This window comes from Silurus aristotelis (genome assembly GCF_946808225.1).
Source record: "Silurus aristotelis genome assembly, chromosome: 1".
NCBI lineage: Eukaryota > Metazoa > Chordata > Actinopteri > Siluriformes > Siluridae > Silurus > Silurus aristotelis.
In genome coordinates, this window is record NC_139574.1 from 39,286,499 (window position 1) to 39,314,438 (window position 27,940).

Consider the following 27,940-nt stretch of genomic DNA (forward strand, 5'->3'; position numbering starts at 1 on the left):
TATCTCAAATATTCCAGCAGGAATAAAAATATAATCAAAATCTACTGAATTTGCAAATGAAGCTTCAAGTGGATAATCTGTTATCAGGCTTAAACCCGTCCTTCTGTAACATTTCTATGGTATCTTCATGTGTAATATTTTTATTTTTTAATTGCACAGATTTTTAGTTTTTATGATGATTGACTTTTCCAGGCCAGTAATCGTGAGAGGCTTCAGGACGAGCTGGAGGAGGCGAAAAACAAAGCTCGCAGAAAAACCAAGGGTAACGTCAAGTTCATCGGGGAGCTGTTTAAGTTGCGGATGTTGCCCAAGTCCATCATTTATAACTGCGTGGTAAAACTGCTGAAACAAAATGACTAGGAAAGTCTCGAGTGCCTCTCTATTCTCCTCACGACCGCCAGCAACGAGATGGACTTGAAGAAGGCCAAGGTAAACAACCAAAGACGCCATTGTAGAGCATTTTCATTGCACAGGTTAACAGAGCACTTGCTTATAATTTATAGACCAATACAAAGAGGCTTGGAGAAATTGCTAGAGCTATATTACATAAATAGTGTGCTTCCTGTTGTTTAATATTCGAACAGCTGTTCCAAGTGTAACTGATGAAATGTTTATGAAACGCCAGTGAACATCTGCTTTTAACAACTTGTCACGTCTGAGAGCTGTAAATATCTTCTATTAAACATGTTTCTAAAGTACTTCTATTGGAACTATTGGAACAGTACAATAGGTATTGGAGCACGACTGCTGAATTGTTGCCTAATTTTATTCCTCCTTCAGGTACAAATGGATATGTACTTTAAAAACATGGAAGGAATTGTGAAGGGGAAAAACCTCATCACATGTTCACTTTGTGCTCCATGATGTCATTGACCTGCGCCTGGTCAGTGAACTTGTTTGTTTGCCCACAAGATGTGCATTCGTGCTTATATTTAACAGTAGTACATAATGAAATGAAAAGAAAACAGTGAATGACGTGTCCGATTCCTCGTTTCAGCACAACTGGGTATCACGGAGAGTTGTAGAAGGACCGAAGATCATTGAAAATATCCACATGGATGCCAAATTTGAGGAGCAGGAGGAGCAAAGAAAAGTTCAAGAAAAGCTACGATCCATGGGCATGAATAGGCGAGGTTATAGAGGGCATATGTGTTCTAGACTAATCCTTTTTACAGCTTAGTCCCCTTTCTTTTCACAGCACTTAACCAATGCACTGCAACTTTTTGTTGTTATTTCTTGTTTCTTCTACAGTATTTCCAAGTCATGAGACCATGAACACTGTGAGCATGAACATTACAATAGACCCCAACAAGATCCCTAAAATCAACAAGGTACTGACTTTACATGTGCAGAAACATGCTTTTCAAATGCAAGCTTGAACTATTTCAGTCAGCATTTAAAGCTTGAGATGTAGATGAACTCAAACCTGCTGGTGAAACGATTTACGTAGTTGAAAAGTATTTACCTTTGAGTTGCCTTAACTAAGCGTTAGAAATCCCCAAATGTTTGTGGATTTAGAGCTATAGGAGAGCTGCTTCATTCCTCTTTTAATAAAAAACTTTTGAAACATTTTCCGTTTTCTTTGGCCTGGATCTTCTCCTCAGCCCTCGCTGTTTTCTCCTCCCGTTCTTCCATTTTTCATTCTGCAGCGTCTTCTGTGTTACCTGTTCAGAGTTTAGCGGGTGGTGCATCAGTAAGAATGGTCCGTGGGGAAACGCGGTGCTCTGTGTGTAGTTAAATAGACTAAGCCAAGTTATTTGCCTCGATGCTTTTTTGTATTTGAATTACTCGAGTTACACAATTCACACAATTTAAGTAATGTTATGGAATTCTACTTCAAAACTGGCAATCTGTTAAAGTACACGTTTTTCTACCAGGTTTATGAGAAGCGTTGTTATTTAAACTGAATTGTGTTTGTGTGTAGTTACCAGCAGATGATAAGATTTATTTGGGACGGAATTTCGGGGGACGACGGCTGAACTGGAAGAACGGCTGCAATGGAGAAACTAGCGCTAGAGCCACATCCGGAGCATCAGGTGAGTCTGTAGTGAATGTAGTCTGTGTCCTTTTTCAGCTCTCTCCTGTGTTCATGTTGTGAAAATATTCAAAGCAGGTTGTGATTGTAGGTGTTGTTGTTGAAACTTAATTCAGTTTAATGCATCAGCATTTTTAGTCATGACACATCATGTCTCTTGTGTTTCAGTAAAACTCGACACAGTGCCAGACTCGACTACAAACAAGCCTGCGCTATCAGAGGAGGAAATGGAGAAACGCTCTAAATCCATTATCGAGGAGTTTCTACACATAAATGATTACAAAGTAATGATCTCATGCAGTGTCTTATGATCACATTTAGTTGAATACACATCGGTTATTATCGTGTTACTGCGTCACATAATCGTGGTGGGTTCGTGTGCAGGAGGCCTTGCATTGCGTGGAGGAACTGGACCAGGGCGGGATGCTGTACGTTTTTGTTCTGGTGGGTGTGGAGACCACGCTGGAGCGAAACCAGATCACACGTGACCACATGGGTCATCTGTTCCATCAGCTGCTGCAGGCTGGGATCCTCTCCACATCTCAGTTTTTTAAAGGGTGAGTGACATTCCTGCACCACACAGCTCCGTCTCCCACTGGCGCCAGAGACACTACTGTCTGCGTCATGAGATGTCCACAGCTTGATGACATATTTACACCCAATGGGGTTATTGTTAGCATTATTATGAATACGCTTGCGTTTACATTTGGTCATTTTTTAGAGAATTTTATGAGAATCAGAATCCTTTATTAAGACTTTTGTCTGTGTTTTCTTTTTGCTCTCTTTTCCCCCATTTTCTTACCGATCCTTGTTTACACAGGTTCTCAGAAACCCTCGAGATAGCAGATGATATGGCGATTGACATTCCTTATGTATGGCAGTACATAGCGGAGCTCGTTAATCCTGTGCTTCGGGAAGGAGGAATCTCTTTGAGAGAATTATTCATGTATTTACAGTTACATTTGAGACTATACATATACATTTTTTGCTGGAAAGGAAGTTGGTGTTTGTTTTTAATTGTTGATTTCTTGTGAATTCCAGTGAATTTAGCAAACCACTACTTCCTGTGGCAAGAGCCGGCATATTATTTGCAGAAATATTGAACCTTCTCTGCAAACAAATGGTGAGCTGTGAGATCTTCTATAGAATATGACTGAAAAAAGGAAAGTATTTTGTCATACTATTTGAAAAAGGTTCTTTTTTGTTCAAGTCATTGCTGTGTTTTTCTTCACTTTAGAGCCAAAAGGAAGTGGAGGCCTTATGGAGGGACTCTAAACTGAGCTGGGCTGATTTTCTTCCTGAAACCGTGGATGGGAACAACTTCATTACTGAGCAGGTGAGCTGTTGGCTGCACACTAGATTTAGACTCCACTGGAAGATCTGGACCAAACAGGATCCAGTGGGCAGTAGATTTTCTACTACTTGAGTAATAATAATAGAAGAGCTGAGTAAAAGTGACAGCATAGTTATTTTATGAAATCATTTCGCTTGAAAATTGCTTTGAAATACTATTGTGTATGTCTGATCTAATCGCTTGACTCGGCATATTTTTGGCTGGTTGTTACAGAGGGCTTTTAAAAATGTGCAATAATCAATATGGGTTAAAAATCATACTGTTATAAATTTCATTTGTTAGTATAAGAACATTGTCAGTGAACTCAAATGGCAGCTCGTCTGATCAGAAAAGAGAAAAGTGTTTGTGTTTGTGCTGTAAAAAGCAGTGTGTTGGTGGGTAGACTTGATGCAGTTTTATTTCTAAACCAGCACAAATGTTGCCTTTAAGAAGAACATCTTCAGAGGGTTTTTTCTCGTCCTGGTATCATAAGTGTAGATAAACATAGGTTGTGTTTAATTGACAGCCCTGATGAAGTCTGATGACCTGAAGAGGGTGGAGCTGAGACTTCAGACAGCAGACGGACTTCTGAGGAGGAACATCAGCACCACACGAGAGGTTAGAGGTCACCCAACCTGTAATTAATCCTGGAGGAATTAAGTGTGATTAGAGAGATAGTGATTTAAATGTATTAATGCAGCTCTGTGTGTGTGTGTGTGTGTGTGTGTGTGTGTGTGTGTGTGTGTGTGTGTACTGAAAAATGTATTTAATTTGTTTGTTGTGTGAATTGCCAATTTATTATTATTTATTTTTATATTTTATTTATGTATTTATTTGTAAATGTATTTACTGTAAATTCTCATTAAAGATAAAGTAAGTGCAGATTGTTGTTATTAATTTATCTTTTTAGGTGGCAGCAGGATGGGGCAGGTCATGACGTGGATGAAACCATGGATGAAATCTCCGCGAGACGGAACGTCATACTGTGATTCTTGGAGATTCCATCGTCCGGCATGTCCGCGCTACCGGAGACAAAGGTAAGGTGCACACTCGCTGTTTTCCTGGTGCTCGTGTTCTCGATGTCGCTGCGCAGGTACCCGCGATCCTGAACGAGAACTTCGCAGCGGTTGTTCTTCATGCCGGAACGAACGACACCCGGCTGAGGCAAACGGTGATCTTAAAGAGGGATTTCAGGATCCTGGTGGAGACGGTACGCAGCACATCACCCACAACGAGGATCATAGTGTCAGGACCTCTTCCCACTTACCAGCGAGGGGCTGAGAAGTTTAGTAGACTCTTTGCACTAAATGAATGGTTACAGTCATGGTGTCGAGAGCACAAACTTCTCTTTATTAATAACTGGAACTGTTTCTGGGAGCGTCCGAGGTTCTTCCGCCCTGATGGCCTGCACCTCAGCAGAGTTGGAGCAGCAGTGCTATCAGATAACATCTCTAGGATACTTCACACCATCTGACTGGTAAGACATCAGGAAATTTACGACTATGAGAACATTTATACAAGAAACCAAATAGTTACAAGTTCACACACAGTCCAGTTTATAGAAACCGTATCTATTCCTCATGTAGTAAAACCAAGAATTAAATACACAAGATCCAGAAATAATCTTATTGCAGTTAAAACTGAAAAATGCCAGATAAACAAACACCAAAAAGTTCTAAAGTTTGGTCTTTTTAACATCAGATCACTTGCACCCAAAGCACTGATTGTAAATGAGATGATCACAGAGAATAATCTCTCAGCACTCTGTCTCACTGAGACTTGGATTAAACCAGGTGATTATATGGGTCTAAACGAGTCGACACCGTCAGGATATGTTTATAAGCATGAGCCCCGTCAGACTGGTCGTGGGGGAGGTGTAGCAACCATTTATAGTGCCTCTCTTAATGTTAGTCAGAGATTAGGATTCAGTTTTAAATCATTTGAAGTGCTCATTCTTAAAATTGTACTTTCAGACATGATTTTCTTTAAGAGTTTGCTTGTTTTCTTTCAGACCTCTTGATCAATTTTGATAAAGTGCTGCTTGTAGGAGATTTTAATATTCATGTAGATGATGTAAACGATGCTCTAGGATTATCATTTGTCGACTTATTAAACTCTTTTGGGGTTAAACAAAACGTCACCGGACCATTTCACCGTTTTAACCACACACTAGACTTAATAATATCCCACGGAGCAGACGTCACTGATAGAGATATTTTACCTCAGAATGATGACATCACAGACCATTACCTCATACTGTACACACTACCGGTAGAGCAGATTAGCCGTGTTTCACCACGTTATCGACTTGGTAGGACTATTGTTCAGACCACTAAGAACAGATTCATAAATAACCTGCCTGATTTATCTCAATTTCTCACTAAACCCATAACTGCTAATAATCTTGATGAAATGACTAACAACATAGACCTTATCCTCACTAGCACATTAGACACTGTTGCCCCCATCCGGTTAAAAAAGGTTAGAGAACAAGCACCTGCACCTTGGTATAATAGTCATACGCATGCCCTCAAGAGAACAGCACGTAATCTGGAGAGAAAATGGAGGAAAACTAAATTGGAGGTATTTAGAATTGCGTATAAAGACAGTATGCTCAGCTACAGACAGGCGCTAAAAGCTGCTAGAGCTGAACACCTGAGCAAACTCATAAAAAACAACAAAAACAATCACAGGTTTCTTTTCAGTACAGTAGCTAAATTAACTACAAATCAGGGATCTGAAAAATGTGTTCCATCACAGTTTAGTAGTGACGACTTAATGAATTTCTTCACTGAAAAAATTTATAACATTAGAAAAACAATTGTGGAGGTCCAACCTCTGACAGCATCTCCTGACACAATCTCACCTACAACTTCACAACTACACTGTTTTACATGTACAGGACAGGAAGAGCTGTATGATGCTTTTACCAAAGCTAAATCAACAACATGTCAGTTAGATCCCATTCCTACTCATCTATTGAAGGAAGTGTTACATACAGCTGGTGAGCCTCTTCTCAATATTATTAACTCCTCACTATCTTTAGGTCACGTCCATAAATCCCTCAAGTTAGCAGTTATTAAGCCCCTCATTAAGAAACCTCATTTTGATCCAAATATGGTATCGAATTGTTCCACCTGCTTTACTCCACTCCTACTGCTGTAGTGCCCTCTACCTCCACCCCCACCATTATACAGCCTGCACTTTTATGTAATTTAAAAATACCTTTATATGTCATTATCATATAATGACGTATAAAAGGGGATTTCAGCGGTGTCTGAGGTAAGATTCGAACCGGCTTCATTCACATCAGAGATTCTCCCTGGGAAGCAGATAAAAAGGCAGTTTGCTAAAACCATAACAAATGTCCATCATTTTTCCATTTCCTTTTTCTTCCATTTTTCTATTTTTTCTTTCTCTTTTTTCTCTTGTCCCTCCTTCCCCTTCTTTTCCCCTCTTCCCACCCCTTAACAGTCTATTGATTTCCAGCTTCACACAGCTCACATCCTCAACTCTCAGTCTCACACTGCCCTCTAGCGGCACTATCAGGACGTGCTTTATGCTCCATTCTGTACTAATGTGACTTCTGTTTGTGTTTTAATGCAGTGATTCTCAATCTTTTTCTGCCATTTACCACTTCAGAGGGGTGGATTTTTAAACTCACCTGTCCTCCGTCACCTCAAAAAAAGGATAATGAAATTCTTTAAGTTTAAAAAATGTCGAATTTATTGAACTATCCAATTCTAAATGAACATTAGCATCAAAACAAAAATAGAGAAAATAAAGGTGTAGTTGTGTTATCTCTTGGACTTTCTGTCACTTTGCAGTCTGTGCAAAATAGAGCAAATTCATTTCATAAATCTTTTTTTCAAAACGGGGTTGTAGACTTGATACTGTCACTCTCAAGTCATGTTCAATATTGAGCTGAGATCTGTATTTAGTTTTCAGTGTAGCAACATCTGAAAAGTCTCAGAGATGAGATGTGGCAAAAGGAACAGGATAAAACAGTTATATTTTCTTTAAGGCTGAATTTTTGGTTTAAGCTCCCACCATCTACCTTTTTTGTCTGCTTGTGCTGAATTACATGCTTGTTTTTTTGTGGTCAATGTCACAAATAAATGAAGAACAAATAAATAAATAAATCCTGCCGTTCATTGTGCCCCACCTGTCATATCTTTGAGAACCACTGAGCTAGGCTAATTAGCCGGCTAAATAATCTTAGCTTCAATAGTTTTCATCGTCGGTCTAAATATTCTGCATTTAGTGCGCTATAAATAAACTATAAGTGTCTTAATAACGAATGTATTTGTCTTTTGATCAACTTTTAGTAAAATTTTCTAAGAAACTAGCTCACACAAAAACAGCGCTAGCAAACACGGCTAGCATGAGGCTAATGATGATGTCTCCTACACCATTAGCCGAAATGTCCATTTCTGCTTACTGCAACATTTCTGGAAATATTATCGCTTTTTTATTCTTAATTTTTTTTGTCAAATTTAGACTCAATACATTTGTCCACACAGTGTAGATCAGGCGCAGGATGTAGAATCACTGAAAGCATTTTAAATGGGATTCATTGGTCTGTTTTGTGTACATGCAGGATTCAGGACCATTTTTAAGCATTTTAAATGGAATTCATTGGTCCCTTACGAGGGAAATATCAAGGTCCATGACGTCGGAGTGACGTGGGGCCGCCTTCCCGTGGGCTCACCACCTGCAGGAGGGACCGTAAGGGTCGGTGCTGTGAGGATTGGGCAGCAGTCGAAGGCGGGGGCCTGCTTAGACTGCTGCCCCCGCGACCCGAATTACGGATAAGCGGGAGAAAATTAATGAATGAATGAATGGTCTGTTTTGTGTACATGCAGGATTCAGGACCATTTTTATTTTTATCTTATTGATATTTGAAGTTAGTTTTGTATTAAAATAATATTTCTATAGTGTTTGCTATTTAAGTGTCTGTGATTCATGTGTCCAACTGGTCATGTGACCAGAGTGATACTGCAAAAACGTTTCTATGACGTCATCATCAAAATTCCAGTATCTCCTTGACAACCATCAAACAAACACACAGAAGCAATAAAAGCAGCAGCAGCGACTGATAAACATTATAACTATTCATCTACTACTGACTATTAGGTACCTGATAAGTAGCTTTGCTATATATATAGTTATTCTGAATACGTTTTAGACTGTTTTGTGCTTTTTGTTAACTTTATTTCTGTACTGAGAAATGTAGAAATGTAAGATCTTTTAAACCTGTATGTTTTACAATCTTTCAACATTTCAGAGTAGAAACTGATTGTAGTTCACTCATACTGATGTTTTTCTGTTTAAGACTGTAGGTTTGGTTTGGTGTTTATTCTCTTGTTTATAACTGACAGTTTGTTTGTTTGTTTGTTGTTTTTTTTAGATAAAAATGAATTCGAGTATTTCAGCACTGTATGTTGGTGATCTGCACCATGAAGTGACAGAAAACATGCTGATGGAGAAATTCAGCTCTGTGGGCCACGTTCACTCCATCCGGATCTGCAGGAACTGGAACACCGGCGTTTCACTCAGTTACGCCTACGTCAACTTTTACCAGCGAGCCGATGGTAATTAAATCCTCATTAAACCCCGATACACTATTTCTGCATCTATACCAGTTTATTGTCTACTTAATACTCCAGGAGTAATTTCTGTATTATTTTACTACTTTATTATGTGAATATGGTCAGGTTTTGGGCCTTAAATAAAATTTGAGAGTGTTTTCTCCTCACCCATCTTTCCCCAGTCTTTTTTACTGAAATGAATGACCTGTAATGAATTTTGTTTCCTCAGCTGAGCGAGCGTTGGCAACACTTAATTGTGAGCTCCTTATGGGGAACCCTATGAGAGTCATGTGGTCTCAGAGGGATTCCACCATGAGAAAAAGCATCGGGAACTTGTTCATCAAGAACTTGGACCTGGAGAAGATTGACAGCATGGCCCTTTTTGACCTGTTCTCAGTCTTTGGGAAGATCCTGTCATGCAGGGTTTGTGCTTTAAACTGTTTGGATCTGAATAACATCTGTATAGCATGATTAGCATGTTTTCTACTAAAGTCCTGTATTAGATCTGTTTGATATGAATTGTGTGTTGACATGACGTGTCTCTCCTGAAGGTTGTCCGTTACAAGACGGGGACAAAAGGATATGGATACGTCCAATTTGAGTCTCCAGAGGCGGCGAATTTGGCAAAAGAGAAACTCAATGGCAAACTTCTTAACGGCCATAAAGTGTAAGCTATTAATATAAAGTGTGGGTTTGGTCATATGAGGGGATTTCAGTCAGCATCAGGGGGTAATTTTTCTGGTGTCGGCATAAAGACTAACAGCAGTGTCTAAGAGCAGTGTCTCTGTTGTGTTACAGCTCCATCCAACACTTTAAGTCTCGTAAGGAGCGCGAGACTGAGAGAAACCACCACACCCAGGTCTTCATTAACAAGCAGAAGACCTTACTGAGACCAGAACACCAGGATAACCCTGTCCATCATAACGTGCAGAGGATGAAGAATGTGCAGGTGAAGACTGTACCCTAAACATCTACCACCCCATGCTGTCCCCATTAAAATGATTTGATGCTGAAGTTTAATATTGCAGTTAAATGGGTTACTGGCTGAAAAGGTTAAAGATCCTCCTCTAGCTGGTTCCCTCAAGAGCCTCCTGCTAGCAGTGATGATGATCTGATAAAACAAAATGGAATGAAGTGTTTACAGCTGTGTGTGTCTTTGTGTTACAGACTCAGAATATGACTCCCTTCACACCAAGCCAGAAGGGAGAGCGAAATAAAGAGAATGCCCCAGCAGTAAACACAGTTCCTGCTGTAGAAGAGCGCACAACTGTGGATGAGAAACCAGCTCTACCTCAAGTTCCAGCTGTAGAACAGAGTCCAGCTCCACCTCATGTTCCAGCTGTAGAACAGACTTCAGCTCCATCTCATGTTCCAGCTGTAGAACAGAGTCCAGCTCCACCTCATGTTCCAGCTGTAGAACAGAGTCCAACTCCACCTCATGTTCCAGCTGTAGAACAGAGTCCAGCTCCACCTCATGTTCCAGCTGTAGAACGGAGTCCAGCTCCACCTCATGTTCCAGCTGTAGAACAGAGTCCAGCTCCACCTCATGTTCCAGCTGTAGAACAGAATCCAGCTCCATCTCAGGTTCCACCTGTAGAACAGAGTCCAGCTTCATCTCATGTTCCAGATGTGCAGGATGTATCCATGGCTGCAGCACCTCAGAAGCGCTTAACCATTTACATGTTGGAGTCTGCAGATTTTGAAATGCAGATCCAGATGGCACGTAAGTGTTACACTCACATACACACACACACACACACACACACACACACACACACACACACACACACACACACACACACACACACACAAGCAGTTTCAGTAACTCTCTCTCTCTCTCTCTCTCTCTCTCTCTCTCTCTCTCTCTCTCTCTCTCTCTCTCTCTCTCTCTCTCCCTCTCTCTCTCTGCAGATGATCACCTGTTGCCTCTGGTAGAGAAAATCCACCCGGCTGAAGCGAATAAAATTTCATGGATGCTGATTGGGAGTGAAAACAACTTTAAAATCATGAAGATGATTTCTGATCCTGATCTTCTGCGAGCAAAAGTGAGCAAACACACACACACACACACACACACACACACACACACACACACACACACACACACACACACACACTAATATTATATTTAGGAATGATTTGTAATAAATGGTTGTAGTAACGAGTGTATTATTATGTTAAATAATATTATATTAATATGATGATTAACTTTTGGTCATGTGGTAACAAAACCCCACCCACAAATTCCTCATTTACATCTATTCATAATCACACACATCACTCCTCTATTCACTCTTTATATGCACGTGACACACGTGTGATAGAAGTGTATAAGTGTGTGTTTGTGTGCAGGTGGATGAAATGAACATGATCCTAAAAACAGGAAAAGCAGGAGTCAAGTCGGTGAGTATCCTCACACACACACACACACACACACACACACACATTATATATATATATATATATATATCCAGTGAGGAAAATAAGTATTTGAACACCCTGCTATTTTGCAAGTTCTCCCACTTAGAAATCATGGGGGGGAAATCACAATATATGATTTTTAAACTATTTATTTGTATGATACAGCTGCAAAGTATTTGAACACCTGTCTATCAGCTAAAATTCTGACCCTCAAAGACCTGTTAGTCTGCCTTTAAAATGTCCACCTCCACTACATTTATTATCCTAAATTAGATGCACCTGTTTGAGGTCGTTAGCTGCATAAAGACACCTGTCTTAGTCTATTACTGTTGGTAATACACTAAGACGTCATGGTTTGAAATCCTGCATGGCACGGAAGGTTCTCCTGCTTAAACCAGCACATGTCCAGGCACGTCTTAAGTTTGCCAATGACCATTTGGATGATCCAGAGGAGTCATGGGAGAAAGTCATGTGGTCAGATGAGACCAAAATAAAACTTTTGGGTCATAATTCCACTAAACGTGTTTGGAGGAAGAAGAATGATGAGTACCATCCCAAGAACACCATCCCTACTGTGAAGCATGGGGGTGGTAGCATCATGCTTTGGGGGTGTTTTTCTGCACATGGGACAGGGTGACTGCACTGTATTAAGGAGAGGATGACCGGGGCCATGTATTGCAAGATTTTGGGGAACAACCTCCTTCCCTCAGTTAGAGCATTGAAGATGGGTCGAGGCTGGGTCTTCCAACATGACAATGACCCGAAGCACACAGCCAGGATAACCAAGGAGTGGCTCTGTAAAAAGCATATCAAGGTTCTGGTGTGGCCTAGCCAGTCTCCAGACCTAAACCCAATAGAGAATCTTTGGAGGGAGCTCAAACTCCGTGTTTCTCAGCGACAGGCCAGAAACCTGACTGATCTAGAGAAGATCTGTGTGGAGGAGTGGGCCAAAATCCCTCCTGCAGTGTGTGCAAACCTGGTGAAAAACTACAGGAAACGTTTGAACTCTGTAATTGCAAACAAAGGCTCCTGTACCAAATATTAACATTGACTTTCTCAGGTGTTCAAATACTTATTTGCAGCTGTATCATACAAATAAATAGTTAAAAAATCATATATTGTGATTTCTGGATTTATTTTTTTTAGATTATGTCTCTCACAGTGGACATGCACCTACGATGACAATTTCAGACCCCTCCATGATTTCTAAGTGGGAGAACTTGCAAAATAGCAGCGTGTTCAAATACTTATTTTCCTCACTGTATATATATGATGTGTAGACTAAACCTCCTCTGCATTTTTCTTTCAGGAAACAAAGATGCTCTTTGGCACAAAGAAAAAGAGGAAGAACAAGAAGATATATTTATAATAATAATAATAATAATAATAATAATAATAATAATTTTTTTAAATATGATATTAATATTGCATGTTATTATATTTTTTTATGTTTATATACTTATAATATATTATTTAGGATAATAAATAAAGACAATCCACAATGTAAATGTTTTCGAGTGTTTTGAATCGTGATTATTAAACATTTTATAAGAACTTTAAGAGGAACTTGTCAAGTGATTGTGATACACATGCATGAAAGAAGAACATTTTAATAAATATTTTCCTGAAACCAGCAACAAATCAACATCACACTTTTAAACCTTCATTTATACATATTTATAAAATCAAAGCTTTTAATGTATCAATATTTTTAAAACTACAAAAGCTCTTTTTTAGCCAGTGACATACAGTGCAGTATTATAGCCTGATGATTTTCATTTCTTTCATAGAGATTTTATACAAATAGTTTGTAATTCTTCTTTCTAATTTTATTCTGCATGTGTGGGTGTTTCCTCTATTTGTGCACCAGCTCTCATAACAGTTCCTACTGCTGTAACTGTATAATAAAGGCATTTAAAACACTATAAATATATAAAAAGTGTCTACGTCCAGCTGGTTCAGCATCTCCATCATGAATTCCACTGATGCTTCATCTGCTTTAGAGTCACGTGAGCTCCATCCACCAACACTACAGGGATGTGGAGCTCACTGCCACGTACCGTTTCATTTCACTAATTCTCCAGGGCAGACCCCCGAGTAGATGTCAGAGGGGTAGAATCAAATCTGCCCTTCCCAAGTGATGTTATTGGAGTAAACATGAATAAACCTCTACCTTTTCCCAAATCATCCCCTTAATCCTTTTTTAAAGGAAAGAACAGTATGTAGAAATAAAATCCACCCTCCTATAAAATCTACAGCTTTAAACCCAACTTGTAATCTCACTGAACTGAAGCATTGATTCACTTAAATCATAGTACATTTGTATCATTTGTAATGTATTATTAGTGCAGTTGCAGCTAAATGTAGAGCTGCTACTAGATGAAAAGGATTAGAGGTGATGTAGGGCTTTTGTGTGTGTTTTCAGAAGAATCCAGACTCTGGTGAGGACTATGAGGTCTGTGCTGATGATCACTAAATTGACTGAAGATCACGTTCACGTTCTTAGTGGTTTTGATGAGGAACATAATCAGGATCCCCACTCTGTTCAGATTGAGTTTATAATTGTTTACATCATAAACATATAAAGTTCATATATATATATAAATAATAAGGATAATAATAATGAAGATGATAATGGGTTCAGCAGGTTCACAGAATAATTCATGAGTCACTGTTCTATGTACAATAAAACATTTTATTTTTAATGACTGAAAATGCTACAAAAATGTCAAACGATAAAGTATAATTGATGCAAACACACAAAGGTACAAATTCAAATACAAAACAATAGATACAAATAGCAGGAAATCCACAAAAGTAAAATCATAACACAACTATATAATATTAGCAAAAATATTTATAAACAGTAAAATGATATCAAGTCTCTGAGTGGCTTAAAATACCGGAAATAAATAATTAGAGGAGCAGAACTGGAATAAACAGCAGGTGTGGCTGCAGATGAAGGACTGGATGCAGATGAAGGACTGGATGCAGATGAAGGACTGGATGAAGATGAATCACTGGCTGAAGCCACATATTGTATATTATTAACTTAAGAATAATAATGATGATGATAATGACATATGAAGGTCTTTTTCAATGACATGAATCTGCATTGGTACATTTACATTAGGTTTGGCTGCTGAATTGTTGCTGAAGGATCCAGCAAACTGTGACTTTGTAAACTGTGTGCTGAAAATGTAAAGATCTGATTTCCCTTTTGAAGAAAACAAAAAATCTAACATTCACACATTAATATGTTTAATCCACAATCATCTCTGTACACTAGTGAGAGTCTGAGGGCAGAAGTGAAGTGATATGAAGATCATGAGCTCTTCTACAGCTTACTGGTAAGTGTGCCATTACTGCCACCTAGCGGATAATTAACAAATAAACTCTCAAATACAGGTAGATTCACACCTGTATTGTATTGTATTGTATTGTATGTTGTATCCTCAAAGAAACACAAACAAATAGAAGACAGTAAAAGAAAAAGGGGGAAAAGAAAATTACTGTAAATTGGTTTTCAAAGAACATGTAGGAATTTGAAGCAGAAGGCAGAACAAGAAAAACACAGGTAGGAACCGAACCTCAGACCCCACTGTAATGTAGAACACAGACACACTTTATGACATTAAATCAGTTCACATTTATTAACAACATCCCGACTTCCCAAGCCATGGCATAATGACACCAGACTCTTTCTCCAAATAATTATAGAGGATCCTCACATACACAAAGCTTCTGTGTCTAAACTGCAATTTCTTGGGGCATCTGATATCAGAACAATGTAAAACTTAAAAGAAAAAAAAGGCAGGCAAAATATCCCTGTGCCCAAGACCAAGGAACAGCTCAGGTATTTCCTAGGAATGTGGTTGCAGGAATTTTCAAGACTGGAAACTTCCCATATGAATTATCAGGAATATTTAGGTATTAACAGGAATTAATGGAAATACAGTTGGAATTTACAAAATTGCAAGTTATCCTATAACAGGGAACTTAAATGTAGTTAAAAAATAACTTGCTTGATAATCAACCAGATTGAATGCAGTTTCAGTTGAATTTCTACCTGCACATTCATCAATCACATGCACACAGCACACTTACTGCAGGCCTCCTGAGACCGTACCCCTACATGCACTGTGTTTTCTTCATGTAAACAATGAGTCACGCCTCAACAAAGGGTAAAAACCACTGCCTTATGGGTAATAAAAGACCAATAATCAGGATCTCAGGTCTACATTCCTTACTATTGAAGTAAACAGGACCAATACAGAACAGTTCATCAGACAGGAACACACACTGATTAGTCCCATCAGCCACAGATCTGCTTCTCACCGCTCGTTTCCCCCCGGCTCCACCCTCCATTCACCAACCGCCGCTCGTGCACGCACCCGCTGCTCCATCCAGCAGTAGTGTTCAGGTGTTGTGAGGTGAATCCAGTGTTAACCCTGTCAGAATGACTGCTGAAAGATCATCCACTTTCTTGTGCCAATCCATGCGATTAATTATAAAGTACAGATGTTTAAGTGAATCAGGTTCTGCCCCACATTAACTGTCAGCTATATTGCTTTCAGAGCTCAAAATGAACAAAGCACTAAAGCTGCAAGAAAATACCTCAACTTCAGTTTCTGTCAAATTCCTTTTCTTTAATGACATCAAACATCACTGACTTTACTAAAGTGGATTTCAAGAAAAAAAATACCATCATTGAATGCTCTCTGTGATGAAGAGACATTAGACATGATTGAAATTCAAAATCTTTATTTATTTAAATTAAATAAAAAAATGAAGATGGTGAAACAACATGCACACTAAAGTACATGAAATGTTCGTATTTCACCATCTTCCTCTATTCCTGAATCATTTTCCATCTCTTCAAGTTTCTTCAACAGATCCTCGAAGCTGTCGACATCAAAGGCTGGTACAGAATCCAGGATCTCTGTGCTGTTGTGGGGGTCTTCAGTATGATTCAGGGCTCCAGACTGGTTAAAAAAGTCACAATCCTCATTTAACATGGAAAAGATGTCGTTGTTGAGCAAAGTGATTTCCTCCTCGTCCTCGAGCTGAACCTCACTGCTTGTACACTCAGAACCATAGCAGGTGCTGTAAACAGAAGTGCACAATTTTAGCTGCATATTAAAGTAAATGAGTGGCGATTATGGTGATTATTTAAGATGCAGAGTAAAACTTCATTTGCATGTCATTCTTCTGAAACTGTTCCAATGCAGTTTACTAACTCACTTGGTCTGGCAGAAAGTCGACTCAGAAACAGAAGGGAAAAGAGGAGGATCAAAGCAGAAGTCTTTAGGAGACAGCAGTTCTTGGTGGCTAAGGCCGGGGAACTGATCACTAACTTCAGGCACGAGGTCATGGACTGGTACTTCTTCTGGCATGTTCATGACTATGTGGTGGTTTGGTTGATGATCAGGTCTCCTCTGTGAGTCACTACTCTGCACACTGCCTTTTCTCCTTCCCTTCTTTGGAAGCGGTTTATAAACCCAATCTACATGATAGAAAAGAAGAATTTAAAGAGTAAGAAGCAACATAAAAACAATAAAAGTATCAGAATTGATGCGTTTGTTTTGTTATTTTGTCATTTGTCTATAAAGAAAGTTCACCTACCAGGAAACAACTGTTCGTGTTCCTGTTTAAGCCTCCATGATTCAGTGTAGTAGGGTTTCTTCTGTTTCTCACTCAGTTTGTTCCACTGGATCCCAAGCTGCATGCTGATCTCTGCAGAGCTGCTATTTGGATTGGCCTTGGAAAAGATGGACCTCTGTTTCCTCGCCCAAACCATGTAGGCATTCATTGGCCTTCTGATGTTGCCTTTTTTATCTCTGCACTTGGCAACGTTAAATTTATCTACAAAATAAAAGCTGTTACCCGTCTTATTATCTGTCATTATTTCTCCTTCTTTCTTCTAAAAGTCGCTCTTTCTGGCTGAAAAATCTTTTTTGGTGTCTTGGAGAGCGGATTGTTCAAAACATTGACGCTTATCACTAAAAACAATTAAAAACATTTCAGCTGTTTGTTTGCGCTTCATTGCTGTGATCAGTAAATGTTTGTGTTGAACAACAGCACAACAAAGTTGTCATGACAATAAAAGCGAGTTGAGGGCGCTATCAGAGATACCGACGTCACAAAAGAGGCGGGGCTTCAATGATTCAAATGCAGACACGGAAGCTGAAAACGGGTGGTGTAAAGACTAGCGAAGTGGTGTGTGATTGTAAACCCTACACGAGTTCCTATAGCGCTCCTTTGTTTAGACACAGTAGGGTATTAAAATATTTAGAATTATATTATTTATTAGAAAACACGTGTTTGCAGTTTGGAATGTGATTTTGATAAAAATTATGGGGTTTAATTTGATGTGTAATTAGTTTGTACTGCATGTGGTGACCTGTTGTTGTTATACTTAACGTGACCATTAGGGGGAGTAGAAGTGCATTGAAAATAGAGAATGAGAGAACACGTGATTAGCGCGTGTCAGATGTGTGTTATGAGCTATTAGAAAAGAAATCATTCATTCATGCTACCTGGCCTCATTTCCTTCTGTTTCCTGACAACACTTCACTTTTAACAAACACTTTATTTAATTTCCCTTAGATTATTCATTATACTTACCTTCTCTGAACACAAACAGATGTTTTACTTAAACACATGGTAGTATTTATAGTCTCTGTTTATCTTTTAATTATAATCATCTACTTATCAAGACGTTTGTAAGTAAGAAATTATCATAAGAATAAAATAATCTGGTAAATTAATCACAAGGTAAATTAACTGTAATACATATTTTTTATTGAATACAATCAGGTCCAAAAATGTATTTAAAAAAGAAAAAACATTAATGAAAGATGTGATTGATTTTGATCTGCTGCCAGTCTTTTTACAAGCGCTTAGTGTTTTCTCAACTGGTCCACGACTACACCATAATATGTATGGGATTTTTATATCGGTATTAAAATAAGAAACTAAACTCCTATAAAATCATCTCAGCAGTAATAAAATCAAGATTTGGTGATTTCTGTAAAAAGCTTGGTGTGGAATGGACGTCTCTGTTCACCTGTGTACAGCAGCACATGGGGAGGACAACAAATAATGACAAGAAATAAAAAAGTGACAAACTTCATTTAGATTGGACTTTTCCTTCATCACCCTTATAGCTGACATGCCATCATTATACACACACAATGAATGTAACACTGATTTGAGGTGATCCATGAAAAAAAAAAACACTTTTTATTAGTCAGTTCTATAAATGTTAGTTTTAAGACTAACGAGGCATAAAAACAATTCAAATGTTTACACGTGAGATTCGTAACACCACTTCCACAAATACAAAGTGCCCTAGTGTAACATTTTATCAGTTATCAGCAAAAACAACTTCCTCCTTTCTGCTAAATCTTGATATTTAAATCCTTGTTTGGTCAATTATTCCCTGGTTCTCCTACAGCTGATGTTCTACTGTATACACAACACATCATCTACAGGAATCTTTGATATCCCCAGACCTGAGGTGAGATACTGAACAAGAACGAGTGAGATGAGACTTTAAACTGTTGCTCAGAGACGAGTCCATAACATCATCTCTTCATCTTCTTCCTCTTGATCTCTTCATCTTTTTCCTTCTCCTCCTGATCCCCTGGTGTTGGACAGAAATCCCTCTGTAACCTACAACATAAAGCTGTTCAAACACTATGTGCTCTATATATATCTCTATGTGAGGCTCATGACTGGTAGGAGACGAGCTGCTTGGAGGAGACTGAGTCCTCACAGGGGACGAGCTGCTTGGCGGAGACCGAGTCCTCACAGGGGACGAGCTGCTTGGCGGAGACCGAGTCCTCACAGAGGACGAGCTGCTTGGCGGAGACCGAGTCCTCACAGGGGACGAGCTACTTGGAGGAGGCCGAGTCCTCACAGGGGACGAGCTGCTTGGAGGAGACCGAGTCCTCACAGGCGACGAGCTGCTTGGAGGAGACCGAGTCCTCACAGGGGACGAGCTGCTTGGAGGAGACCGAGTCCTCACAGGGGACGAGCTGCTTGGAGGAGGCCGAGTCCTCACAGAGGACGAGCTGCTTGGAGGAGACTGAGTCCTCACAGAGGACGAGCTGCTTGGAGGAGACTGATGCCGTGTCCGGTCTCTGTCTTCCTGTGTCTGAAGAGAAAAACACACAGTGAGACGCGTCTCGTAAAAGGAATCATCTACAGGAATCTTTGATATCCCCAGACCTGAGGTGAGATACTGAACAGGAACGAGTGAGATGAGACTTTAAACTGTTGCTCAGAGACGAGTCCATAACATCATCTCTTCATCTTCTTCCTCTTGATCTCTTCATCTTTTTCCTTCTCCTCCTGATCCCCTGGTGTTGGACAGAAATCCCTCTGTAACCTATAACATAAAGCTGTTCAAACACTATGTGCTCTATATTTATCTCTATGTGAGGCTCATGACTGGTAGGAGACGAGCTGCTTGGAGGAGACTGAGTCCTCACAGGGGACGAGCTGCTTGGAGGAGACTGAGTCCTCACAGGGGACGAGCTGCATGGCGGAGACCGAGTCCTCACAGGGGACGAGCTGCTTGGAGGAGACCGAGTCCTCACAGGGGACGAGCTGCTTGGAGGAGACCGAGTCCTCACAGGGGACGAGCTGGTTGGAGGAGGCCGAGTCCTCACAGAGCACGAGCTGCTTGGAGGAGACTGATGCCGTGTCCGGTCTCCGTCTTCCTGTGTCTGAAGAGAAAAACACACAGTGAGACGCGTCTCGTAAAAGGAATCTATAATCAATATTAACTTCACCACCAGCTTGTGTGTTTAAACCTGAATAAATCCTCTATTCATCCATTAAAAACATTTTAACAAGTTATCACAATTTATATTTGAGTAAGTATTTGAACACTTTTTCTTTTCCTAACACTGTTTATCAGTTCATTTCTGCTGAACTGAAGCCATTTTTCTTTCCTCTCAGTTTAACAGCAGTTACTGAAGCACACAGAGGAACAACTCAGTCATACACTACACAGATTTTTAGTGAACTATAAGTAAAATTATGTACTAATGTAACTTATGTTATCTTATTAACTTAAATATAGTTTTATTCATCTTTTAGTCAAAAAGTAGATGTTTCTAATAAAATGAACACAAAAGCAGCGCTAGCACACCTGGCTAGCATGAGGCTAATGATGATGTCTCCTACACCATTAGCCGAAAGGTCCATTTCTGCTCACTGCAACATTTATGGAAATATTATCACTCTTTATTATCATTCTTTATTTATTTTAGACAAATGTATCCATAAATTCCTTTTTCTGTATGTATCCTGTATCCTTTTTCCTGCAAGTCTGTGATCTTTATACTAATGATCAGGAGTGAACACAAAATGAGGAACATCGCTTTTCCCCTCTTCACTCCGGTACCGATGATAATAATAATTATAATTATAATAAATGATAAACTCTGTGTTTTCAAAAGAATAAAATCCATAAAGCTCAGAAACTCACCGTTTCAGGGGTCGTACAGTTCGCTTCATCCCGGCAGAGGGTCTTCATCCTCCACCTGGAACACGGCTGAGGTAATGCTGAGGAAAGAAAAGTCCAACCAAATAATATCAAATATATAATATAAAATATTTCATATAATCAAAATCTAAAGTAATATTACAGAGTTGAATCCCAGTGGAAACGCGACTGATCCGAAGCTGCTGCTTTTCAGCTGATACACACTGTGTGGTCAAAAGTATTTGGACACTTGTCTTTTCCAGCCAGATGTGGTTCATAAATTCACATAATTCACATGCACTTTAATGCACCATACAGCCAATTAACATGCAAACTGTGAAAACACTTCATAGAAACAGAATGTAGAATCACTGAAAGCATTTTAAATGAGATTTAAATACCCGCTACAGAGAGAAGCAGGAGCTTTTCTGTAGCTATTATTGCTTATATGTTCATGGCACAGGACCAAATATCAGTTTATTTTATCTTTCCATAATAAGCTGGAATAAATCATAAATGCTGCGGTGCCAATGGAAGATTAAGGAGAAAAAGAGTCTCCAGGGACCATGATGATTTCTTGGCCCATGATGATGACTGGATAATAAGCTGATTTAGATTCCTACAGCTGTGCTCCTGAATCTATGTGCTGAATTGGGTCCAGTACTACAGAGGGCAACACACCAGAACCATGCCATCCCCGTCCAAATACAGGTCCTCACCACTCTGGGGTTAATGACAACAGGTTGTTTTAGTGGAAAATGGCAGACAGGGAAAGACTTTATATAAATATTATATATAATTAACTTTTTCACAAAGACCTTCTTTGAATATAATATAATTCTATTAAATCTCATGCTATAGGTCTGGTATCTGCCCCTGAGTGCCATAATGCCTGTCATTTTGGATCTTATTATTAAGGTGGGTAGTCGATACATCAGGTTTCCCTTCACTGTGGCACACTGACCTGCTTCAGCACATGATTCCTTTATCCTGACACATAGCAGTGTAGGGAACAGACTACAGGCAGCTGCAGGACGTGATGACTGGCTTCTTGGTGACTTTAACAACATGTAGAAATTGTAAACATTGTCCTGAAGTAGTTTATAATATGACAGGTGACAGAGGCTTCACCCCTCAGATGCTCCTCACCTCCTTAAATGCAGATGTGGAGCTCTGGATGTCTCAGATGGAAGATTTCTATACCACCCGGAAAAAGTGTGTAAGATTATCAGGGTGTGTGGTGTTTTGCACAATGTGGCACTGAGGACCAGTTTCCCTCTCCCTCCTGACCTCCCTCCCCCTCAGCATTATGACCCCGAGCCACAGCCCCCTGCCCCATAAGAGGAATATAAACTTAGTGGAAGAATCCATGAGGAGGTCATACGGCGTTTGTAAGAAAGACAAAAATCATGGTTGTTAATAGTGTTTATTGTGACTCTTTGTAGTAAAAGATTAAAATCAAAATTAAAAAAAAGATTAAAAAAAGATTTGACAAAACAGAAATTAAAAATTATCGAAAGACGAGACAATCTACAAGATACAATAGCTTTACACTCAGCTTTATACTATTGACTATAAGTGTAAAACTATCATAAATAGCCATAAGAGAAACAGAAAGAGGAAAAAGGCATGTTCAGACTCTCTGTTTCTCTTGTCGACTTCTTCTTTTTCTATTTCTCCTTTTCTTTTGAAGGTTTTTTTGTCTCAGCTGAGCAACAATTTCCTCCCATCGCTCTCGGACCTTCATATAATGTTCTGTTTTATTCTCTGAAGTCTTCTTTTCTTCCTCACAGAGATTCTGGGTATCCTGGAGCCCCCTGTTGGTCTGAAGCTGTAAGGTGTTCCTCTCCTCTATGTCAAGTTTAGTTTTCTCTCTTTCGTCCTCTTGTTTTTCCTCAAAATCCAACGTGGGCTCAAACTGAGAAACACGTTCCTCCAGTCGCTCTTTGTCTCTGATCAAATGATCTCTCTCCTGCTCTGCACTATTTTTCACTTTCTCACAGTGATTCTGAGTATCCTGGAGCTCCATGGTGGTCTGTTCCAAAGTGACCTCAAGCTGAGCAACATGTTCCTCTAAATTATTTTGTTCTCTCGTCCAGCTCTCTCTCACACAGTCTACAGTTTTCTCCAGTTCCTCATGGATTTTCAGGGAAGACTGGAGCTTCGTGGTGGTCTCTTCCAACGTGACCTCAAGCTGAGCAACATGTTCCTTCAGTTGTTCTTGCTCTATCATCCAGGTCTCTCTCTCACATTCTACAGTTTTCTCCAGTTCCTTATGGATTTTCAGGGAAGACTGGAGCTTCATGGTGGTCTGTTCCAACGTGACCTCAAGCTGAGCAACATGTTCCTCCAGTTGTTTTTGTTCTCTCCTCCAGCTCTCTCTCTCACATTCTACAGTTTGCTCCAGTTCCTCATGGATTTTCAGGGAAGACTGGAGCTCCATGGTGGTCTGTTCTAAAGTGACCTCGAGCTGAGCAACATGTTCCTCCACTTTCTCTTGTTCTCTTTTCCAGGTCTCTTTCTCACAGTCTACAGTTTTCTCCAGTTCCTTATTGATTTCCAGGGAAGACTGGAGCTCCATGGTGGTCTGTTCCAAAATAAACTCAAGCTGAGCAACACGTTCCTCCAGTTGTTGTTGTTCTCTCGTCCAGCTCTGGCTTCTCTCAGTTATGTCCTGTTCCTGCTGCTTTCGCTCAGAAGCCAAAGTAGCCTCCAACTTTTGCACCGTCTGTAGCAGAACGGCTTTCTCTTCTTTCTCTTCTGTTATCTTCTCTATCATTAGAAGAGAAAATGCATCCAAGTCTTCTACTACTTTCTCCATGAGTTCCAGCTTCTCCTTCATTTCAGCAATCTGCTTAGATTTCTTTGTTCTTCTGCTTTGAAAAAACTTTCTCAACCTTCTGAAGAGCTCCATGTTTATGCCTCTTTACTCACACGCTAAAACCTTGGAAATGAGAAAAACAAAGACGCGTTCCCAATTATAGACGTTGCCTTACTGTGACGTCACAGACGGAGGGCGGGGCATCTCCCTGTGACGTCACAGTAAGGTCGTAACCCGGTCTCTCTTAACCTGACACTATGCGCATGCGCACATTACAGAGGTAAGGAGCGGATAAAATATCATGTCTTCACAGCTTTTCTGTTGTTCCTGAGAGAAGAGCGATATTACAGTCATAAATAAGATAAAAACGGCTGTAAACTGTGTATAAAGCGAGTGAATCCGAGTTGAGAACCGGAAGTTGACCGGAGTGACTCTATGAATGTTGCAGAATCATAAATGACCAGTAGGTGGCAGTGTGATGTGTATTAGAGCTCACTGTCACAGCAGGTAATTAGAAGTAGTGGAGCTCTAATGACGTCATTAATAGCGAGGACAAGACACACAGCAGTTTGGGATTCTTTTATTGACTTTATTGATTAATTGATTTGGAGTATGATTGTGTTTCTGATCAAAGTAAGTTCATGTGTATGGAGTAAAAACAACCTGTACATTTCTCACTTCCAGACAGTATTATGAGATGTTCATCTGCTGGAAGTTCATGTTTAATGCTGCATGTTTTATAGGATTTATGAGCTGAAAGAAATGTTTTACTTTTAAATGTTTTCTTTTAACCAACTGGTGCATTTTTATCTATATGCTTCAGATGAGTTTTATAAAAAACACATTTTTACTAATAAAAAATAAAATGTTATTCTGAGTGAAACCAATTGTTTATTAAATGCATTATTCACTAAATAAACATCAATGAAAACTGAATGATTTGTTTTTATTGAATGTTAAAATATTAATTTGAGGATAATTGAACTTAATGAATCGAATAGTTTTGGATTAAATGAAGACTTTACTGAACTAAACAGCACTGAATTCTCCTTTAAATCAACTTAAGTTTACTGAACTAAATACTGTTACTTATATGAAAATAAACCCGGTTTCTTGAACCCTGTTCGGTTTCAGCCCCACTTTTGGGCCTCACAGCTGAAAATGACCTTCCTGACTTTCAATGGTAAAAGTTCCTGACAACAGTGTGCTACATACACAATTTACATCTCTTTTGAAACAACACACTTTGGGCTTTACATCATCCAAAGATGCTAAAGTTCATTAGAAATTTTTTTTTACTATGTTTTGTGATAAAACATTATTTTTTAAATATATAAATACATGAATTCGGCCCTGAAACAATCCAGAATAGTGACGGGTTAAAAGTCACATGTTTAATGAGTTTTAACTTTGAAGAAAATACAATAAAAACGAGATTCCTATAAACATTATTCTGAGACTGTGTAGTCCTTTTCTCCCTCCGTCTGTTTGAGGAAAAGCAGCCTGATAACCAAATGTACTGGGAATAATAACATTCACACAATAAGCATAAGACTGGTATTTGAACATTAGAAAAACAGAAGAAGAAGAAAGTAATTAAAATAAAAGTAGCACAATGCTTCCTTCAGTGCCTCTGTGAATGATGGAGCACATCTGGACCTTCCTTTTATCCTTCCATTCTACAAACAGCACATCCTCTTCTCTCAGCCAGTGATGAGGCCTCGAGGAGCTTTTTTCAGAAGTTTTTTGGTGATGGTTTGAGGGTTTGTGGACAAAATTTTCTCTCATGCTCAGATGTTATTTTTTAGGAGATCTCTAAACAGTGCTGGACTTGTGTAGAAGTCGCCAACAAACAGCTTGTAGCCCATTTCCAACATCTTCTCATCAACAAGTGCTATGACAGATGGTCTACAGACTGGCTGGGGTGTAAAATCCTGATTTCACCTCTCTTCAGGTGTGTTGGGGGATACAACCAGTGAAGACTGGGATTTTCTGTCTCTCACTCTTACTGGTAGAGCTGAAACAGGTGCTGAGTTTGGAGACTGCTTGAACCTCTTTTCTGGTTGTTGGCTGGTGTGTGGAACCCACTTCTCCTCAGAAGATTCAACTAAATGACTGTTGAAAGACAAAGAAAGAAAAAAATAGCATTGTATATCAAGTACATACTTTTGTAGTAGAATGAAATCAGGAAGGGGCAAACACTTTTTCACACCACTGTGTATATTTATTTGCATGTTTGTTACACTTTAATGTTTCAGATCGTCAAACTAATTTAAATATTAGTAAAAGATACACAAGTGAACACGACATGCAGATTTTAAATGAAGGTTTTTATAATTGAGGGGAAACAAAATCCAAAACTACATGGCCCTGTGTGAAAAAGTGTTTGCCCCCCTGTTAAAACTGTGGTTTATCATACCTGAGTTAAATTTCTCTCACCACACACAGGCCTGATTACTGCCACACCTGTTCACAATCAATAAATCTCTTAAATAGGACCTGCCTGACAAAGTGAAGTCGACCAAAAGATCCTCAAAAGCTAGACATCATGCTGAGATCCAAAGAAATTCAGAAACAAATGAGAAAGAAAGTAATGGAGATCTATCAGTCTGGAAAAGGTTATGAAGCCATTTCTAAAGCTTTGGGACTCCAGTGAACCACAGTGAGAGAAATTATTCACACATGGCAAAAACATAGAACAGTGGAGAACCTTCCCAGGAGTGGCCGACTGACCAAAATTACCCCAAGAGCACAAGGACGACTCATCCAAGAGGTCACAAAAGACCCCACAACAACATCCAAAGAACTGCAGCCTCACTTGCCTCAGTTAAGGTCAGTGTTCATGACTCCACCATGAGAAAGAGACCATTTAAAAACTGCATGTTCACTTGTGTTATTGTTACTAATATTTAAATGAGGTTGATGATCTGAAACATTAACGTGTGACAAACATACAAAAAAATACTAAATCAGGAAATTGCAGTTGCTCAGCTGGAGGTCACTTTGGAACAAAACCAGCATGGAGCTCCAGGAGTCTCTAAATCAGTGTGAGAAAGAGAAGAAATGTGCAGAGCATCAGAGAAATATGAGAGGAACCCAATGTTGAACCTCTCCATGTCCAATGATTCAAAATCAAAGAAAATGTACAAAATAATGAAATATTAAATTATTCAACATTTTTGTGTTTTTGTTACTATAATAAATATAAAAGTAATCAAACCTGTTCAGGGGGTGTCCCAATACTTTTGATGATATAGTGTATCACTTCATTTGTGCTGGAACAGTTTTCTCTTTACAGGATCTGTACCTCAGGTATGAGAAAATATGACTATAACACACTGATAACACACTTACCAGGCAAGACTTCAGGAAGTTTCCAGACTTTTCCCTCATAAACAAAGGTAGACCTTCTGAGAGCTCTAGATTTTCTTTAAGCAGCACATCAGAAGCCTGAAAGACAGAAAAAGTTCAAACCTTTAGATTCGTGGCTACTGAAAGTTGAAAGGACACTGGTTGTCAGCTCGCAATCTTTAAAAGGACAATTGATCGTGTCATGACCTCCTCAAACGATTTCTGAGATGGTTTCAAAACTGTGGTATTTAAACTCGTACACCTTCACCACTCCACTGCTCTCCCTCTCATCCACACACGTCTACTGACTTTCATTTTCCTTCTCTCCAGGACGCACCTCCACGTCTCCAGACTCTTCTCAACCTGCTCCCTACTCTCACCACGAATCACAATACCGTCGCCAAACATCATAGTCCACGGAGAGACTCCTGTCTGAACTCGTCCGTCCTCACGTGCCTCTGCATGCTTTATTACGGATCCTTTGCACTGTGGTTTAGAAGGGGCATTGTAAACATTAATGATCTTTTTCAGGAGAATACATTTGTCACTTTTTTCTACATGTCAGAAAAATTCAACCTCCCTAAAACTCATTTTTTCCGATATCACCAAATTCGTGATTTTATAAGGAACACATTCTCTCATTTCCTGCACCCACCTCCTAAACAAGAGATTGATCGAGTTTTAGAAACAAAACTTTGTAAGGGTACTGTCTCTAATATTTATAAAACTATTTTTTCATTCGTTGTTCAATCGGGCTCTTCATCCAACTTGTGATCGTGTCGGCGGCTCCGGCTACTCTTTATCATACTTTTTGTCTTTGCCCAGCCTTGACCTCTTTCTGGACATCAATTTTTAAATCAATCTCTGAATACTTCATTTTAGATATTAA

At 39.3% G+C, this 27,940-nt stretch overlaps 4 protein-coding genes across 11 annotated transcripts in view; 2 read left to right on the forward strand and 2 right to left on the reverse strand.

Annotated features, from left to right (window-relative positions):
* LOC310724584 (uncharacterized protein) overlaps window positions 1–27,940 on the reverse strand; it is a 171,319-nt gene that overhangs the window by 46,477 nt on the left and 96,902 nt on the right. The window lies entirely within an intron of this gene.
* The window catches only part of LOC310724568 (eukaryotic translation initiation factor 4 gamma 3-like), an 82,715-nt gene that overhangs the window by 43,006 nt on the left and 11,769 nt on the right, over window positions 1–27,940 (reverse strand). The window lies entirely within an intron of this gene.
* LOC310725056 (eukaryotic translation initiation factor 4 gamma 3-like) overlaps window positions 2,316–27,940 on the forward strand; it is a 136,570-nt gene continuing 110,945 nt past the window's right edge. The window contains exons 1-6 of one of the 2 annotated variants that reach the window (XR_014533243.1): window positions 2,444–2,592; window positions 2,856–2,981; window positions 3,077–3,158; window positions 3,273–3,371; window positions 3,895–3,986; window positions 4,279–4,383. Coding sequence is in view for 1 of the 2 variants with exons in the window: in XM_083539660.1 (XP_083395786.1) it covers window positions 2,459–2,592; window positions 2,856–2,981; window positions 3,077–3,158; window positions 3,273–3,371 (441 nt within the window). In the remaining variant the exon portion in view is untranslated. Of the gene's footprint in view, window positions 2,593–2,855; window positions 2,982–3,076; window positions 3,159–3,272; window positions 3,372–3,894; window positions 3,987–4,278; window positions 4,384–27,940 lie in introns of both variants that reach the window. The other variant, XM_083539660.1, reaches the window with a different exon arrangement.
* Window positions 9,248–13,259, forward strand: LOC310733969 (polyadenylate-binding protein 1-like; the record flags this gene model as incomplete). Its single annotated transcript, XM_083555494.1, has 6 exons — window positions 9,248–9,382; window positions 9,511–9,626; window positions 9,758–9,917; window positions 10,127–10,264; window positions 11,312–11,362; window positions 13,251–13,259. 6 exons carry the CDS (start codon window positions 9,248–9,250, stop codon window positions 13,257–13,259), a joined length of 609 nt encoding a protein of 202 aa, XP_083411620.1.